General features: G+C 40.5%; 2 protein-coding genes and 1 long non-coding RNA gene across 5 annotated transcripts; 2 read left to right on the forward strand and 1 right to left on the reverse strand.

Annotated features, from left to right (window-relative positions):
• Positions 1-1,787: 1,787 nt before the first annotated feature.
• dalrd3 (DALR anticodon binding domain containing 3) lies at positions 1,788-11,018 on the reverse strand. The gene is made up of 13 exons (XM_051424483.1): positions 10,384-11,018; positions 8,788-9,095; positions 7,805-8,127; positions 7,450-7,508; positions 7,162-7,263; positions 7,015-7,079; positions 6,638-6,696; positions 6,386-6,468; positions 6,063-6,189; positions 4,885-4,943; positions 4,635-4,751; positions 4,458-4,526; positions 1,788-4,272 (listed from the first exon to the last, which is right to left on the reverse strand). Exons 1-13 carry the CDS (start codon positions 10,615-10,617, stop codon positions 4,153-4,155), a joined length of 1,725 nt encoding a protein of 574 aa, XP_051280443.1. The 5' UTR covers positions 10,618-11,018; the 3' UTR covers positions 1,788-4,152.
• On the forward strand, positions 9,184-11,021 carry LOC127376998 (uncharacterized). The gene is made up of 2 exons (XR_007887599.1): positions 9,184-10,106; positions 10,367-11,021. It is a non-coding gene; the product is annotated as an uncharacterized LOC127376998 (long non-coding RNA).
• Positions 11,022-11,854: 833 nt separating this feature from the next.
• Positions 11,855-17,098, forward strand: LOC127376993 (uncharacterized). 3 transcript variants are annotated; one of them, XM_051424505.1, is made up of 4 exons: positions 11,858-12,673; positions 13,582-13,626; positions 13,748-14,085; positions 14,332-17,098. In XM_051424505.1, exons 1-3 carry the CDS (start codon positions 12,139-12,141, stop codon positions 14,035-14,037), a joined length of 870 nt encoding a protein of 289 aa, XP_051280465.1. In that variant the 5' UTR covers positions 11,858-12,138; the 3' UTR covers positions 14,038-14,085; positions 14,332-17,098. The 3 variants fall into 3 exon arrangements, with proteins under 3 accessions (XP_051280466.1, XP_051280465.1, XP_051280464.1); XM_051424504.1 differs by having other exon boundaries at positions 11,859-12,673; positions 13,748-17,098; XM_051424506.1 differs by lacking the exon at positions 13,582-13,626 and having other exon boundaries at positions 11,855-12,673; positions 13,748-17,098.
• The last annotated feature ends 1,816 nt before the right edge of the window (positions 17,099-18,914 follow it).

Raw genomic sequence — 18,914 nt, forward strand, 5'->3', positions numbered from 1 at the left:
TGTATATATATATATATATATATATGTGAGATGTCATAGTTTTACAGTACATAAACAAATGAAGCTGTTCTAATAATTAATGTGGAGGCCGAAGTTTATGAAAAATTAACTTGTGATATGGACTCAAATTAAAAAAAACAAAAGCCACACACACACACACACACACACACACACACACACACAGCGTTTGACAGACACTTTTATCTCTCTTGCTCATTCATTACCCTTTCAGGAAAGATACCACTACAACATAGTCATCCTCACTATTACTTTAAGTTGCTTGTTATAAATACTAATGGATAATTAAAACTTTAATTCCATCATTGTTTACTTGAGCTAATTGGGAATGAGCTGTGCAGCAGGATTGCTGTAGACACGAACCAATAACACTCAGTTACCATCTTCTGTCCATGATATTTAGAGGTTCCACTAATTGCCTGCATGATCTCCTATCTAGGCTACATGCTAATTGCTGCTACTGACCTTAACCATGGTTAAATCCTCCACTAATAGCATTATTATGAAGGCAATCAACAGATTTGTCTGTGCTGCTCAGTTAATTAAAACAGAACCAATTATTCCAGCCATTATCTTATCACACAACTATTATGACTAACAACTTGTTCCACTGATTCCTGTTTCAGTCCAACAGAATGTAAATAAGCCAAAATGTTACAGATCAACAAAATCATCAGGGTGGTGTCGTCAGTAATAATTTATTGATCCCATACGTGTACATTTAGCATAGCTTGGTGAGTACAGGTTTGATTCCATGTTGAGAAGGGAAAGGGTTGCAGGTGAGAGGCACAGTTCTCTGTGTGTGTGTGTGTGTGTGTGTGTGTGTGTGTGTGTGTGTGTGATAGAGGATATATTGATGTAAGGATATAAACGACTGATATTGGTCATCTTGCTTTACAGAGCTCCAACTACAACTAATCATGTTATTTGTCTTTAGAGCAGTGATCTTTCTCAGGGATTATAACCCAGAAAAGAATTACAGTTTGGTGACACATCCATTTAGAATATAAGTCATGTGAAGGGAAGGGAGAAAGAAGTGATGGGTAGGACTAGGAAAAGAAATGAGAGGAAAAAGAACAGTCTGGGTACAGGTGGCATCATAAATGGTCTGTCCAGACCATAAATACAGTATATATCATGTTTCATAAACCCACAATAACACATTTCCATCTTTGTGTAATATAAAGTCTGGGTATTGACAGTAGATACAGGAGGAGATGGATAACAAAAGCAGCAAGGAGTTCCAACTGGGACAAACTACACTGTCAAGCATACATGTGTATTTACAAAGTCAGTGGAGGGCCTCTTGTCTCTCACTTTATCCTGATAATTCATAGAAATTAAACATTTTAGCTTAAACATTTTTTAAGTTAATTTGGAATTCAACTCAGAATTTCAAGAAGCAAATCTTTGGCTTGTAATCATCCATTAATCAGTGTCTTCCTTTTTATAAATGAGGTCCAAAAGAGGAAAGTGATGATCAGCAGAATGGAGGGAAGAAAACAGCAAGTTAGGAATCCAAGCCAGAGGATGGGATGTAAACAGAGAGAAAGGGTAAAGACAAATGGTGCGTCACATTACCAGGGTTGTATCTACAGTGATGGATCACTGTTAACAGTATATACTGTATATCCATGCAGAGTGTGGGCTATTGTTGGATCTGTGTGGCCTAAGGGCAGTTTGCGGTAGTGGAGTACGAGGGGATTTATCTATAGAATAATGGTATCAGTATGTACATCTTTCTTCAGGCCAGAGACAAACACACAGTGTGAGAGTCAGTCAGGGTTATTTTAATTCTGCAGACAGGAAACAAACAGAAACTGTAGGCGGACAGATGTGTGTAGGAGAGTTTGACATTCAGATGGAGTGAATACACTTATATATGTGCATATATGTAGAGATTTTTCAGGATAGGAATGTCATTTTTTTTTAACTACTGAAAGCAAGAAAAAGAAAATGTATGTCATCCATCACAATGTTGTATTGAATGAGTTATTAATTATTCCTTTAAACATAGTTTTGCTCCTGTTCCCTTGCCTTGACTCTGTTTGAGTCAACATGTAGCTGTAGAAATCTCCATAAAGAAAATAGGTGGGGAAGTACTTGAACTTCTCACACCAGATGCACTGAAATGAGGGGCAAGCTTAAGCTCTGTATGCGATTAAATAATACAGTACTGAATAAAGAGATATAAGGGCTCTTGGAGATATGGGAGTTAGGGAGAAAAGAATGAGAGCTAGAAGAAGAAGGTACAAGATGTTGAGGCCTGAGGGTTGGAAACACTGCAGCAAGAGAAACACAGCAATGGCTAAAGTGAACATGTATGTAACTGTATGTATTATATACAGCTGTGTACCGATACAGTGAGAGAGTATAAGGAAGGAGAAAATTGAAGTCCCTCATTCTGCATCTCTTCGGTTTTAATACTGTGGTAATTACAGCGGTGGTTAACAAGACAGTCACTGTAAATAAATCAGCATATTGTAAACATCCCATTCCCTTTTCTATAGGAAATAAAATTTAATAAAAACAATCAGTCAAACAACATTTCATGCAGTGAGAAGTGAGTCTGTAAGATATTTGATACATTAACTGTTTTGTTCCAACATGAGATATTCACATAAAAATAAAAAAAACCCACCAATTTACAAAAAAATGTGAAGCAGAAAGTTTAAACAAGCTATGGCACATTTTAAAGAGACAGTACCGAACTGAAATGGCAACACACTTCACATATACTGAAGGATCAATTTTAAGTCATTATGTTTCCCATAACAAAATTTATAAACAACATTTTTGGCATAAAACTATTTATATATATATATATATATATAAATTATTTTCATGCCATTTCATGCATTTTCTAACGTTATGGCACGATGCCCTAAATGCTGCTAATGAACAGTTTTTGTCAATAACTTCTTAACACCTGTTACATCTGTTGATTGATACTGAACATTAGGATTTTTTCAAGCAGGATGACTGTGATGAATCAGAGGGCTCTGAATAATAATAGGAACACAGCATTTAAGACTCATATGCAGAATATATTTTCTGTACAGATCTCTTTTTGAACTAGCAATAAATATTTGTGTGGCATTGATAAATACAAGGTTGGTAACACATAAAATGTGACCTTCAGCAGTTAAAAAATCTTCAGGCAGTGACTAAGACACTTTTATGTGTTTCAGAGAGGGGAGACACTAAGTAAGGGGCAACTGTGATAATAATAAATTAGAACATTTTATTACAGTTTAGATGGAGCGTCTACTGGTGGGATTTTGGCACCAAAATGAGAGTAAAAGTCTCAGGTGTGTGTATAAGTGTAACATATGGTCACATGATTAGAGTAGAATTTAAAATTACAATGTAGGGCTTCAACAGAGAAAGCATCCCATCCTCCAAAACAAGGACACTGTAGACTGGACCTTATGTGGCTGTTAAAATTCTGATGCCTAAGTACGACTATGGGAGGGACATCGTATTTAGCAACTAATCCAAACTTAAAGCAATAGTTTGACATTTTGCAAAATATGCTTATTTGCTGTAGTTAGAGAGTAAGATTGATACCACTGTCATGTATGTACAGTAAATATGAGCAGCCAGTTAGCTTAGCGTGGCTTAAAGACTGGAAGCAGGGGGAAACAGTGAACCTCATTCTGTCTAATTCAATTAGCCAATAGGTAAATTTAGTTACCTTTTGGACGGAGCCAGGTTTGTGGTTTCCTTCTACTTTACTTTATGCTAAGCTAAGCTAACTGCTTGCTTCCAGTAGCTTCATATTTGGTTTCAATCTTCTCCTCTGACTCAGAAAGTAAAAAACTGACCATACTGACATCACATTACATGATTTATGTGTAATGATGTCCTTTAAATATTCTTACAGTTACAGTATGTCCAGCTATAGTCATCTGATTGACAGCAGTGGGCAGGTAAAACTATATCTCATAATTGACCAACAGCCTCAGACTGTACTGTACCACTGCCAAAAAGAGGGAAAGGTCACGATTTGTTCATTGCTAAACAAAGTGTGCACATGATGAAGCTACAAAACATAGGTGAGTGTGTGTTTGTGTGAGATGGGTGGGGAGGAGGGGATAAAAGTGATCACAGGCAGAGTGTACTATGTCGTGGCTATAGTTGCCTGATGGGGGGAAGGTTAAGGATGTCCAGAGCACTGTGGTAGAGCTCTCTCAATGCTCTTAACAGATACAGACGACAGAACATCTGGTTGAAGAGATGAGGCAACGGCTCCTGGAAGGAAAAACAGAAAGACAAGACTACAGATTAAAATCTCCTGTGTTTATTTACATATATATATATATATATATATATATATATATGTATATGTGTGTGTGTGTGTGTGTAAACTGTACAAACACAAGACCTTCTTTATTTATAAGAATATATGTATATATACACAGTAAAAACATCCTCACCCCCAGCACGTGGACTCTGTTGTAGTACGAGCTGAAGTCTTTACTGAGAGACACGAGGAATTTGCAGATCTGAGAAACACAAACATGAGTTAAACATCTTAACAGCTGACTTTGGTTTAATACACGTGTTTTGAATTTGTCTATTGAGCAATATACAGTGAATCTCAGTCCCCTCACCTGTTCAGTCTTAATATTGACTCTGGCTCCTCCTCCTTCACAGTCTAACGCTTGTCCTGATTGGTCCAGCAGCTCGGAGAACGGAATGAGGTAATTGAACAGGAGAAGCCACTCGCCCTGTCAGTAAACGCAGACACAGGGATGGATCAACACTGAAATGCTGATGTGAGGACAGTTTATAGTCTAAAGTAAAGAAAAACAAAAACAAAGGAAATATAAAGAAATTAAAAGGAAGAGAATGAAGTGGTACCTCTTCTTTAAGAGCAGAGAAGTCTAGCTGGGAGCCTTCAGGGATTTCTGGGTATAGACCTGCAGATAAACAGAAAAAACACATGAACATGTACTGATCTACACATTTTCAAATTTACAAATCAATATTGTAGACATATTGAGCTTAGACCCCATACAGCAGTGGTAGGGAAATAAAGGCCCCAAATCTGACCCTGACAACAAAACTATCTGGCCCACAAATAAAGTTTTTAAAAACTTTTTTTTTTTGTACATACAGTGCTCACGTAAATCCCAACAAACAGCCCTGTAACAACTACAACAACAACAACAGTACTTTCATTCTATCTTCCTGTAAATTGTTCTGTGTCTACGTGCTCTAAGAGAAACTCACATTTCTTGTATGTGTATACATACTTGGTCAATAAAGCTGATCAATTCAATCAGAAATGTCTTAATAACATAATGCATATATTTGCATATGTGAGTCATTTTTGCCAAATGAGCATTAATGTAGGCTGCTGTACCTCTCTCAGCCCTCACTTACTAACAGGAAAGATGACATATGCCCTTTATAAAACAACTGTTTTATAAATCTGTTTTATTCTTAAAATAAATTAAATACACACAAATAAAACCTGTGTAACTATGTTGGCAACCTATTGAACAATAACAAAAAACTAATTGATGAATTTAATTGATGGCCACTGTCTACAGTATTATCTTTCATTTACAATTTCTTTGTACCTCTGTGAGTTAGAACACACATGCAAGCTGATGTGATATTAAATATATGATTTGTTATTAAATGTTTAGGATGTTGTTCACAGGAATGATTAGTGAGCAATAACTAAACACACATTAATCATCATTTTGTATTTCTAAACATGGTTATCACATTTAATTATCTGTACTGATTTTTTAATTGGGACACCTTCACATAAAAGCAATTAAATCAGGCTGTAACTAATCAGAGCATATCATCACACTGCAGCTCAAATTTTAAGATTGTTTTCCACATTTGTTGTCCCTGCTTCTTTTCAATTGAAATATTGATTTTTCTCAGCTTTTATTAAGTTTGTCTTTCATTCTGGGATTAAGGGAATACTTCCAGGCCACAGCGGTCTGAATTAATGGTTGTTTGCAATGTTGTTGATCGGCGAAATGAAACATGAATCTCTTGCAGAGCACAACTCTCACCCTTCTCCACTCCTCTCTCATAGCTGTCGAACAGAGTGTGCAGTCTGGCACAGTTATACATCACAAACACTCCTCCTCTCGGCCCTTTGGTGGACACGCCCCCTTCCCTCTGGACGTCCAGTGTCACCTAACAGACAGCTGTCAATCATTCAGACTACTAATTGCATCAAAGAGCAAACTGTCATCAATTTGTGTGCGTGAAACAGAGAGGTGTTTATAACTGACAGGCTGGTCACGTCAAACACAGTCGTTCTTAATGAATTAATATGGGCACCACCTGCATGACACATTCAGGTGCAAACACAGCTGGAATGATGACTCACAGGACTAGTGTGGACAGTAGACAGCAGCTCAAATCTGACAGTGGCGGAGGTCATGACCCTGATGATGTCATCCCACGTCTGACCTACAAGAGGACGATGAGGAGGAGGCGATATAAAAATAACTCCAGTTAGTTCACTTTATCTGTAGTTAATGGTAATTAGTATCAGTCAGGTTGGTTTCCTAATAAGAGCATATGATTAATAATGAGCGTGTACATAAATACACAAATGCAGCTTTATGTGTACACACACCTTCTACTTGATCTCCATACTTCATCTCTGAGGCCTCCTTCATCTGACCTCTTCTCAGCCTGCAGGAGGAAGGAAGAAAGAAACAATAGACGCCTCATTTACACAGACAGCTGCGCTAAAAATACACAGCGATAAGACGGAGATGAGGAAAAGCAACATCAACGCCCACTAGTGTTCTTTTAATTTCGTTTAATTAGAACTGAAATTCTACAGTGCAGAGATGGTGAGAGTGGCGTTTGTGATAATAAACATCTGTCTGGTGGAGAGCTGGGCAGGGAAGAAGAGGATGGGAAGACAAGTGGAGACACAGGGAAGATAGAAAACCAGACAGAAATGGTGAGAAAACAACCGCAGACAAAGAAAGTGATGTGTCTTACTGCAGGTACTGAGCAGCAGTGAGGTGAGAACCAGGAGTCTTCACAGGCCCACACACCAGATGTCTCTGCAGACACGGAGAGTAGAGCAGGTAAAAGCAGGAACACAATGCAATGCTTGATTGTGTGTGCTCGTGTGTGTGTGGTTACCTGTGTGTGTGTCGCTCCACTGGCTCTCCACAGCACCGCTATCTGCTGCTGGCGGAACTCATCCTGACAGGAAGTCACATGTAACGCTGTTGCCATGGCTACCTGTAAAAGAGACAGCGAGGATATACAAATCAATGCATTGTTTTGTTGTTATTATTATTGTTGTTTAGAGAAAAAAGGAAATTGTCAATGTGTATTTGTATACTGCATATTTTGTTTGTTTTATGTGTGTGTGTGTGTGTGTGTGTGTGTGTGTGTGTGTGTGTGTGTTGTGTGTGTGTGTCTCACTGAGCAGTCGGCTGTGGCTAGGTCCAGTTGCGCCAGATGGGAAACACTGTCTCTGTGTACTGAAACAGATACACCAACAATGTCTTACCAGTAAATACACAGTACCAACTATATTATCTTACTAATCTTTTTGGGCTTTTTTTTTTTTTTTTACATGCTAAACATTTTACATGAAAGTGCTATAAAACACTGAAACTGTGACATTTGGTCTTCACAAAATACAAACTGACTGAGGAATAAAGGCAGCTCAGCACAAACACACGTTACAACATAAACATTAGCTGCAGGAACAATGGCTACGCCCTGGGTTCTCAAATTTAACATCTGAAACAAACAAGTCCCCTTGTGGCCTCACCTGTGCAGGTACCTAGGCTGGGGTCGTATCCCAGCAGCCCCTCCTCCTGGAACACTCGTTTCAGGTTGACCCTGAGTGCTCCCTCGTTCTCTCCCTCCTCTGCCTTCCTCCCTCCTCCTCCTCCTCCTCCGCCGCTGGTCCTCCTGCCTCTTTCTGTTTCCCTCTCTCTGTAGGGGGAGCTCTCCAGCGCCTCCTGGATCTTCTCCTCCCGCTTCTCGTTGGTCCAGTTGGCTGGGGCTGTCGGCCAATCGATGCCCAGAGCTCTGAGAAAGGTGATGATGTCGCTGTCTTCAGGAAGCGTGGGGCAATAGGACACTGCAAATCTGAGATAGGTAAGGAGATTGGTACTGATTACAGCAGCCTTTTTAATCTATGGCTGCATCTAACAAGTATTTTCATAAGCAATTAATCTGTAAATTTGTTGATTAATCATTTAATATGTTTTGTTAATATTGAAAATGGCCATTAATGTTTCCAAAGTTCCAAGTTGACGTCTTCTGGTGCTTATTTTGTAAAAGCAACAGTCCAAAACCCAAAGATATTTAAAAATAAATTTGAGATAAAACAGATTTAATTCACATTTTACAAGCAAAAACCAAATGTTCTTTCATAAATTATTTAAACAGCTGGTTCTCAAACTATGAGAGTTTCTCTTCATAGAGAGGAATCTCTGAAATATTTTTTTTTATGAAATAAAACAATCAATCAATATAAAATAATATTATCAACAACATACTACACATTTTCAAATGTAAATGCTTTTAACTATGAGGTCACTGAAAGTTTTGCACTTCCTGATAGTTTTATCATTAGATTCGTTGTTAGAGGTAAAAAAGGTAAAGCTCAGAGGAATTTGTTCATGATTCACACTTATATATATATATATATATATATATATACACACACACACATCTGCTCTACAGACCATTACACAACTTCCTTTCATTCACAAACCCCTTCTGTCATTAACGCCACAGACTTACCCCTGTCTTCTCAACAGCGCCCCCATGTGGTCAGCCAACAGAACCGTCCTCAGCTGGCCCAGAGTCAGTGTATCTGGAGTGGGAGTGCTGGGTTTAGGGTGCAGCGCGGGGCAGTTGAGCACCACACAGCCTTGCCTCTGACTTGAGGGCATCAGGTAGTCAGTGGCTCCACCTGCCAGGACAGCCCTAAAGGCTGCTGCTCGGTCCACCCTCACCCTCAGTCCCTCACCCATTACCTCCCCACCAGCCACAGGGAGAACCCCAGTGCCACGGAGAGACAGGACCCTGGACATCACTGCTGGAGGGACCTGGGCAGACAGGGGAAATGATCAGAGACTCATATACATGCATGCATGCATGAAGAAAAATATATGTGAGTGAGAAGGGAAGGAGGGGAGAAGAATGTATTTTAGGTATATTTGCATTATGCCCTGTACTAGAGGTGGTCTGATACAGTATACTGGCATGCATTTGATATCCATTGACACTGCGAGATACCTCCTTTAAAAGGCTCAATTAGTATGGTGGAATTTGCATTTTAAGATTGTGTCTATTAGTATGTAATGTAATACTCCCACATTAGATATCACAGTAAACATGTTTGTTTTGAGCTCTTACCTTTAAGATAAGCATGTCTGAAAAACTGATTTGCACATGCATTTGCGCAAAATCCTGCACATCACTGTCAACTTCAAAACCCAATGAGTGCATGTGCAGTGTATACAAGTATACTACATGAAAGCATCCTCCTACACAGGGACGCATGAACACGCCCACAGATGCAACGTGCCAGAGGGGGGGGCTGAAAGATGCGTTTGTTAAGATGACTTACAGTCAGATATAATCTTCATAACGTCATATCTTACACACTTTGGAACAGGCCTTCGTGTATTTTGCGCCAGCCCAGTTTTAGCAGAGCTAGCTTCGCTTACAGCTGTGTCTGTCTGTCTGTCTGTCTGTCTGACCCATATTGCGCTGCCGCTCATGGGTTAATAATTACTGCCGCAGGCTGAGAGTCTGGTCGATCATGATGGGGCCAAGTCAACAGCCACTTAGCTATTGAGGGGATTTAGCTCTGTCAGTAGCACTCAAACACATTCATCATTTAGGGTTTGAGGTGTCCTTCATTCAGTATTTGTGGGATTTAACTCAGTTTCCATGTTGTTGTTCAGGCAGTTGGACTCGGCTGTGTCTTATGAAGCAGATAGTTCCGGTACTCAGCTCCTATTGGCCGAGTCACGTTCGAAACCGTTGAAAACCCCTTCCGTCCTTTTAAATATTACTGCGCTAAATAAAACCAGTGGCACCTTGGCAAACATGTACAGTAACTGCCCAGGGACTATAATGCTTAGCGGAGGAATAAGATGTAGACTTTCTTGCCATATGAAGTTGTACAGGTTAACCAGTTAACAGTTGTGTACACCAGCGGTGGTACTAGCTGCCGTTTAATGTGTGTTTCAGCGATGATACGTGTTTTTAAAAATGTTTATTTTTATTTTTTTAGCTAAAGCTGCTTTCGTTAATGTGGTAAGACATAAAATGAACATTAAAGCCATTAACATGCAGGAAACCCCCACAGGTACCAGTCGAACCAACCTGTCCGTCCGCATACAGCGTGTTAAGCATCGTGGTCGGCGACAAGAAGTCCCTGTTACGCAGATTTTTAGCGCTGCTCTCCTTGAACCAAAGCTTCTCCGGATCGGGGAAGATCCTGTCGCCGTTTTCCCGGCTGGAATCGGGGACATTGTCACGCTTCCCCCGCAGTGCGGAGCTCAGCGCCCGGACGGTCGGAGTGATCCGGAGGGGCGAAGACTCCTCGGTGTTCTCCATCACCACCACAACACGGACAGGTGAGCTCGCTACCAGGCTATCAGCGCATCCACACCCCGCTGGTTGCTGCTCATGCAGGCTGTGCTAGGCTCCAACACGGCCGGATTACATGCCAGTGTTCAGCCGGACGGGCAGTCACTGGTCGATGTCAGATATCGGCTGCAGAGGAGGACTGCATTGGATGTTTTTTTTTTTTTTTTTCACAGCGGAACTAGTGAAGTGCAATCCGTGTTTCTTCCGAGTTGAATTTCCGTATTGGACCTGTTCCTAATAGCGCCACCGAGTGTGTGGTAGAGGTACTGCAATCTTTACCGGGATATATGGTCAAAAGTATGTGGACACATGCTGACTGTAAAATGTGGCTTTATAGTACCAAATAAATGGTGAATATTGTGCAAACGTTATTGATGGTTTTGCTGAAGCTGTTGTGATTAAATAGGACAAAGATCTCTGCGAGTGTTTACTATTATAACAGCATATTCATATTTGAGTAGCCTCATACTTTTGGCCATGTTGTTTACATGCAACACAAATATGTCAATTGTGAGCTGTGCCATAAGTGATATTACTACTACTACTACCTAAAATAGTAATAACTGTTGATATAGTCTCTACAGTTATTCAATCCTAACTTAGTACAATATATAATTAAGCATTTCAGTCATTTTTTTAAGCAACCAAAAGTCACTGGTTCCAGTTTCTCAGATATTTCTTTCTATAATAATTAAACTATGACTTTTGGACAGGACAAAACTTGTAATCTGAATATTTCAACATGGACTTCAGGAAATTGTGATGAAGTGCATATTTGTTCTTCTCTCTTACGTCAATCAAAACAATTGTTTGTCTGATTAATCAACAATGAAATGAATAGTTAATTGCTGCAGTTTATAATACAATTTATTATTATTAATAATAATAATAATAAAGCCCTCCTCCACTCAGAAAGATGTTTTGCGTATTCGCCGTCCATGTTTTGGCTTCACTGTGCAGAACGGTGCATGTTTGGACTTTGACACTAGAAGTTTTTGAGGTGATCTGCTGAAAGAGGAAAGTTTCTCTGTGCTCACTGTAAAACATGTATGTACAAGAAGTACTCACTCATCCAGAGTGTGGTGTGGAAAACCTCCATACACTGAGAATGAACTACAGTAAAGCAGGAGACAACTTGTGTCCAGCAGGTCAAGAAGTTCAATCTTAAACTATAGTATTAAATAATAGTATAAAATAGTTATATTTGTATTATTTCTTACAATAACCACTTATTGTAATGCATATTAATACAGTAAAACATATATTATGGTTTGACAGATTTACTTTAAAAGAGCATCAGTATAAGAAAGAGAAGATATAGTCCCATATTTCCAGCTCCTGAGTGAGTGATCCCCAATAAGCTATCTTTGACACCGTCTTCTTCCGGCGCAGACATGTGACGTAGCCCCACAGGGCGCAAATATACAAGGGAGGTGTTTTATAGTAAGTGGAGCCGCTCAGGAGACACAATCGTCCACAAAGGAGAAGATGCACAACTGGCAGGAGAACGAAATCAAAGAACTGCTGACCATCCGGGGGTCGGAGGCGATCCGGAACCAGATCACGGGCACGGTGAAGGACTCTGTAGTTTACAACAGGATGACCAAACTGCTGGCGGAGAGGGGGGTGTACAGGTCGCACATGCAGGTGATCAGCAAACTGAAGGCGCTCAGGAAGCAGTACGCCAAGTACCACCAGCAGAAGACCCGCTGCGGGAGCGACCGCGTCGACTGGCCGTTTTACGACCAGTGTCATCGGGTTTTCGGGAACGCTCCCGTGGGGAACCCGGGGAAACGACACCGGAGTCCCACGCCCCCACCCGCACCCTCACTCTCACTCTCACTCTCACCTCCACACCTCCCTCCTCCTCCTCATCCTCCTCCGGAGCCGCCTGGCCTCAGTGAGGAGCACCAGGAGGTTGTAGTCGGCCTCTGGGACGATGTGGACGACCGGGAGATCAACAAGCACCTGGGTCCGGTGGAGGTGGAGGACGACGAGGAGCAGTTAGAGCCCATCAGCGCCAGTGAGTGCATGTGTTTCTGTTGTTGTTGTTGTTGTTGTTGTTGATAGGTGCCATATTTGTCATTTAGATCAGTGTTTGGTAGACAGTGTTTTATCAGTTTATAACCAGATCCAAACCAGCTGTCATAAGCAAACCTTACAGAGGGCATTAGCAGCTGCAGGGACCCTTTACTCGTCTGTCATCGTGCACTTGTATGTGCTGTCAGCCATCCTCGCACTGCTCAGCCCAGAGCCTGTTGGTCTGTAAATGTACAGGCTTTGGTTGCTACACCAGCATCTCTATGGAGGCCTATGAACTTTCTGTCTGGGCAAACTTCACGTGTGTGCTATGACTAAAATATGGGGGGGGGGACAGACACATCATACCAAAAGTATAAAAAAAACGCCCAAGTGTGGTTATTAACTCTTCTCACAGGCAGTCAGACAGGATAGCCCACACTTTTAAAGCTCCAAACCCTCTGAAAGTGCGCACTGCTGCCACAGACAGCCACAGAAAGAGGAAGCGTAGGTCAGCTTTTCCTCCTCAAAGCTGTGAGAAGTTACTCCTTAAACCCCTTCAAAAGTGAAGTGCTGTTATCGTGTTTGTTTTGCTGAAATTCTCATGAATAGTAAGGGTTTTTAAAGAAGAGATGCAGCAATGTTTCTCCTGACTTTGATGAGGCATACTGCACACGCTTCCATGTTTTATGGCAGCAGTGCACAGAGGAGAATTGAATGCGTGATTCAGTGAATTTAATCCTAAAACAAACCCCCAATTTAATAAAACAATTTGCCTAATGCTATTTAAAGTGTCTGTTTTCACCCAGATTTAATCACAGTGCATTCAGGGGTCAAGCGTTGGTGGACAGCAGCATGTCTCTTACAGCCCACTCATGTGTTTAACTCCTTTTCTCCATCCTCACTGTTAAGACTATCAAACTGACCGACAGTGGAGCAGACGCAGAGGCCAGTCAGGTGGGTAAACACACTGTCTGCTGTCATGTCATTTCACAACTTGGAAAATTACAATCTTTCTCTAGTTGAACATTAAAATGTCCCGTTACTGACAGGCTGCACTGTCGCTCTTGTTTTCTAGCTTACACAATCCCCTCGAAGAAGAGGAAAACGACGGTGATGGAGCAAGTCTCCACGTTGGTGTCGGCGACCGTCGCACAGCTCAGAGAGATGGACGCGTCCATGCAGGCGCAGGAGGACGCCCGGCTACAGAGGTTGATGGACCACGAGAAGGAAATGCAGAACAATCTAATGAATCAGCTGGAAGCCATGCATGAAAGGATCAGCCGGGAAAACCACGAGAGACACCTGGAACTCGTGGACAGGATACTCTCTAGGTTCCCTTCACCTTCAGAACCTTCATGTCCCTGACTGACTCTTCCCGTGGGAGTGAAGGCGGCGTACGACCGGGTTATTCAGGTGAAGGGAACGCTTCTGTCTCTCTCCTCCAAAAGCTGACGAGTGCCTAAGCCCACATTCCTTCTGTTTTCGCTGGATTTTTTCAACAGTATAAGGAAAGATAAGTCACTGAGATCACCTCACCTTTAACCTCGACTCTGCTCACTCGTAGCTGATACAAATCCAGGTTCACACAGCAGGCCTTCGTGCTCTGTTCTGAGTCACTGCTCACGTGACACTGTCTCATCCTTTGTTTTGTTGTTTCAGTTAACCCTGGAACAATCCTGTTGTGAACTACCAGTGGTGCTGAAAAGACGCACAAGGGCAAAGGAACGATAACAACACACTAACTTGAAAGGAACAATGCCGCTGCTCCCTAATAGCCAACTACAGCACCATCATACCACTTCTATAAATAATATAGAGTTAAATGCATATTGTAATAAGCTGCCAGGACTCAGTACTTACAAGATAAAACATTCATAAAACATTCATAACTATAAACTTCAAATGATGAAGTACATTTAAAATTGGCTGGGTTTACACTATATCCATATGTATAATTGTGTTTCTCAAACTTTTTACACCTCCATGTACCACCGTTATGATACAGAAGGGCAGGCCAACCCTGTTCAGAGAGTTCACACAGGAGGCACGTTTATTCTTAATAAGAAGATTATTTATTGTTGACTGACAGCCACGCTGTACAAGTAGAACGGACACTTTAACGCTTACACACGGTGGATGTATGCACGCACTACGTGCATGAACATGACTACATAGCAGGCTGATATTGTAACCAAAATATTGCGGGAAAGGCAACATTTGTTTAAAAAACCATTTCAGCAATCTCATATTTTTAGTATTTTCATCCCAAATTTTGTAGTATTTTGAGTCAGTGTTATGTTTTTAAATTAAATGTCTTTTTTTCAAATGTATATTTCAGAGATTGTTGAACCGGTAGAGGCAGCTCGCGTACCACCAGTGGTATGATTAGTTTGAGAACCAGTGGTGTAGAGCATGTCAAAACAAAACCAATCATATAAAGACATTATTATATACTGTATATGTGACTCTACTGACTCAAAACATGCTTTTAAAATCTCTGAATGTGTGAATCAGAGCAGATCTGTGTCATGTGAGCCTGAAAATGAGAATTTGGAAACTTAACACCTGCAGTGTGAATGTAGAAAGAAATGAGTCCCCATAAAAATGTAATGTGGCATTTGTCGGATGGATGGATGGATGTACTGTACCTCTTCTGCCACCTCACCTGAGCATGACGGTGCAAACAGTGAACAGGACTCCTCAACAAAAGCGAAACCAATCACACCGGCTGCTGCAGCCTTTTGTTGTAGTAAACTATTTACTAAGCATTTGCTTTCAGTAGGTATCATTAGGCTGTAAGAGCTGTTCTAAAGTGTGACTTCACCTAATAATAACTGGACTCAGTGGGTGTAACATTGTTGACATGTGGCATTTAGAGAGAGCGTTGCTGTGTCAAACATTGATGTAAATGTCATGTTTCAGCTGTGTCACCCAGAGGGGAAGGAAACCAGAGTAAGCTATATACAGTATACCACTGAAACGCTGTAGTAGAAGATTTGTAGCACAGGTCACATATAATGTACGGTGATGGATATTGTATGAAAAATATACACAGTAACTGATGTGTATTCTGAGATTTATTAGAAATATCCATTTAAATGCAATTTAAATACAGAAAAAAACATAAAACATAGTGGTGCACTTTACAAACAGTAGTCTATCAGTCGGCACTCGAGTCGCTGTTCTGGGTGTCATTCTTGGCTGACACGAAATTCCCGGTTGCGTTTACTGTTGTCAGCAATCCGGGAGAAAACGTGTCATTGAGGAAAAACACCTTGTGCATCAGGCAGTGACGTCAGACAACTGAACTTCACGCGTTACACTCCAGTATGTCCTGTTCACGGCAACACAGCATTCAACACTGGCCTTACTGGTTAGTTTCACTTTCTTTAGCGATTTGAGAGAAACAAAAGTAAAGTATCTGAACTTGAAATAGTGAATCAGACCTTTGGTTTTATACTCGTGGCTCAGTCAGCTGGAATGTGTGTTTTTACTGTATATACTTTTATACTGTTACCAGTGTTTTACTGTTTTAAATTTATGGAACAATAAAGTTTTCAATAGAAGAACAGAAGCTGACTTTTAAAAATGTCATCTGCCGTTGAAAAGTGAGAATTTGATGAATGATGTGTGGCAGGAAGGAGGAAGCTCCATATCAGCCCGTCCGCTCATGATGTCCTGTGCATTGTGGGATGGAAACGGACCCCATAACCAGCTGGAGCTCAGAATCACAGCTGCATTATGGGTTCCGTTACAATCCCACCCACCAAAACGAGCTTCAGATCCGGGCTCAGTCTGGTCAGGTAAACACTGCTAAGAAGAAAAAGAAATGGTTACTAAAAGGGAAGAAAATGTGAATGAGTGTGACTATCGATCAAAATGTTACGGTTTGATCTGCAAGAATTTGAAAAGGTACAATCAGCTCTTAGTCGCAGCTAGTCAAAGTAACGAGTAGCATGCTTTTGAAAAAGTGTGAAAGGATATCTATCTTTGGTGACTTACCATAAACCAGTGAAAACAAATCTCCCTTTTCTTCCTTTCAGAGAAGTCTAACTACCTGCTACATGATTTCAACAAATTGTATATCAGCGTTGTTTCCAATGTGAGACGGAATGAGCAGCAAACAGTTGAGTTAAATAATTCAGTGCAGTAATAACACGTATTATCGACTCATTCGATTAGCTCAACCAATCAGTGCAGCTCTGTAAGCTGTGGTTGTAACTACATTCACATCAATGGAAACCCTTTTTCCTTGAGTTGTATATAAAGCTCAGCTCATAAATCAAAGGACAAAACACATTTAACTGACAAATGACTGGAACACTTTGGATGCCCTTTTCTTTTGTTCGTTCTTGGTTTAGCTTAGAAATGATTTCTGTTATTTTTCAGCTCTTTTATTGAACAATAAAGCCTAATTTTTACAGCAGCAGGCCTGAGGTTCACTGGGTTGAAGTGTAACAAAAAACAAGACATTAAAAATCATCCATCCACTCAGCTGTAACTTAACTCACTCCTGAGGGAAACCAAAGACTTACAATGTAAGTACAGTTAGTTTTTCTCACATAAAACAGAACGGTATTCTCATCTTAAGAAAATATATTCATCAAGTTATTGCTCATTTTGTTTTAAATTTAAGCAAATTTTTCTAATAACAAAGGCACTTTTCATTAAAAAGATGAAATGTTAAGGAAATATTGGTACATTTTTTGCATCCTTAAAAGTCTGTTTGTGAAGTCCAACACTGGTCTTAACGCCGGGTTAACAGACAATTTTAAGAAAGTTTAACATTTTTAAACCAAGAAGATTTCAGCAGATGAAATCAGTAACACACTTATAAATAGCCCTTTGTATAAGTGCAACATCTAGAAAAACCTGTTGTGTATCAACTGTGGAAAAAAAGAAAGAGAGCAAGCAAGACAGGGCACCGGAGGTCAGCCTGACAAGGAAGAGCTGATGGAACGATAAAGGGAAGGAGAGAGCTGAGAAAAAAAAATGAAGGAAGAGATTTACAATCATTGGGCTCTTCCTGTGGAGATTAAAGTAGCTTTCAGACACTGATTTAAAGCTGCATTCATTTCTCATGTCCTCAAAAGCCTCGAAAAACCCCTGAAAAATGAGAACTAAACCCTGGAAGGAAAGAGGCAGTTGGTGAAAGAGAGAGAGAGAGAGGCTGCCAAATGCTTTCAGTTTGTCATCCATACTTCAACCCTTGATCGGGAAGCCTGGAGGCTCTTTAGACGAATGATGGGACAAACACATTCATTACAAGCAGTAAAACAAGGTTTTATGAGGAGGATGTGAGTACAAAGTTTGAAAGTAAGAAGTCAAACGAGGAGAAGGAGAGGTGAAGTGAGGTCAGGCACTTAACAAAGCCAGCAGAGTGAAAGCAAAGTGAAAGTACACCAGGAGCTGCCAAAAAAGACTGTAGCAGCAGTTATTCACAGTCATGATGAAGTTTGTAAAATAATGTGTAAAAGTTCTCACCAACATCTCAGAGCAGAGTGTCCTCCTCTGTTGTCCCGTCGGCCAACAGCTCCGACAGTCCAAACTTCCTCTTTAAATACTCTAGAGATTCATTTCACTTTCACTTCTCCTGACCAGACAAAACTCCTCCTTTCCTTCCTTTGTCCACCCACTCCCCGGCTCCTCTCCCTGCTGGAGAGACGACAGCTACTATCCTTTTTTTCTTTTTTTTAAACTGTCTTTGTTCCAAATACGCTTCAGGAGAACATACATGCTCACATTTAGTCATTTTACCTGCTTGTTTGTTATCAAAAAGCACTCAGTTTGCCCGTGGAGTTTCTCTTTCTTTGTCTTATTCAAACCGAACTGTTTAAGTTTCATTTGAATATAAGGTTTCATATATTAAGGTTTCTATACTATAAGGTATTCTGACAGTTATATACTCCTGTTTTAATAACTTAAGGACAGAGAAGTGAAATGAAATCAGTTCATGTAAAGTGATCCCTGTTTGTCTAAAGGGTTGTGTGATATGTGCACCTTGACTGAGCTGTATGTAGTCAGTTCAGTGTGTCCCTGCCAGTTGTTACATGTCCGCTCTGGTTGACATCAAGATTTTAATCGATGTACATTTTATAAAACAAAAAGGTCGGTTCACTCAACAAAAATAATAAAAGCAGATCTATCTGTGTGGCTACGTACGAACATTTTTTATTTTTGTTTAGTTTTTTTGTCACTGGGTCAACTATTATCATTATTAGTTTTTATTTTCTGTGACTGAA

Source organism: Dicentrarchus labrax, unplaced genomic scaffold, assembly GCF_905237075.1.
Source record: "Dicentrarchus labrax unplaced genomic scaffold, dlabrax2021, whole genome shotgun sequence".
Taxonomy (NCBI): domain Eukaryota; kingdom Metazoa; phylum Chordata; class Actinopteri; family Moronidae; genus Dicentrarchus; species Dicentrarchus labrax.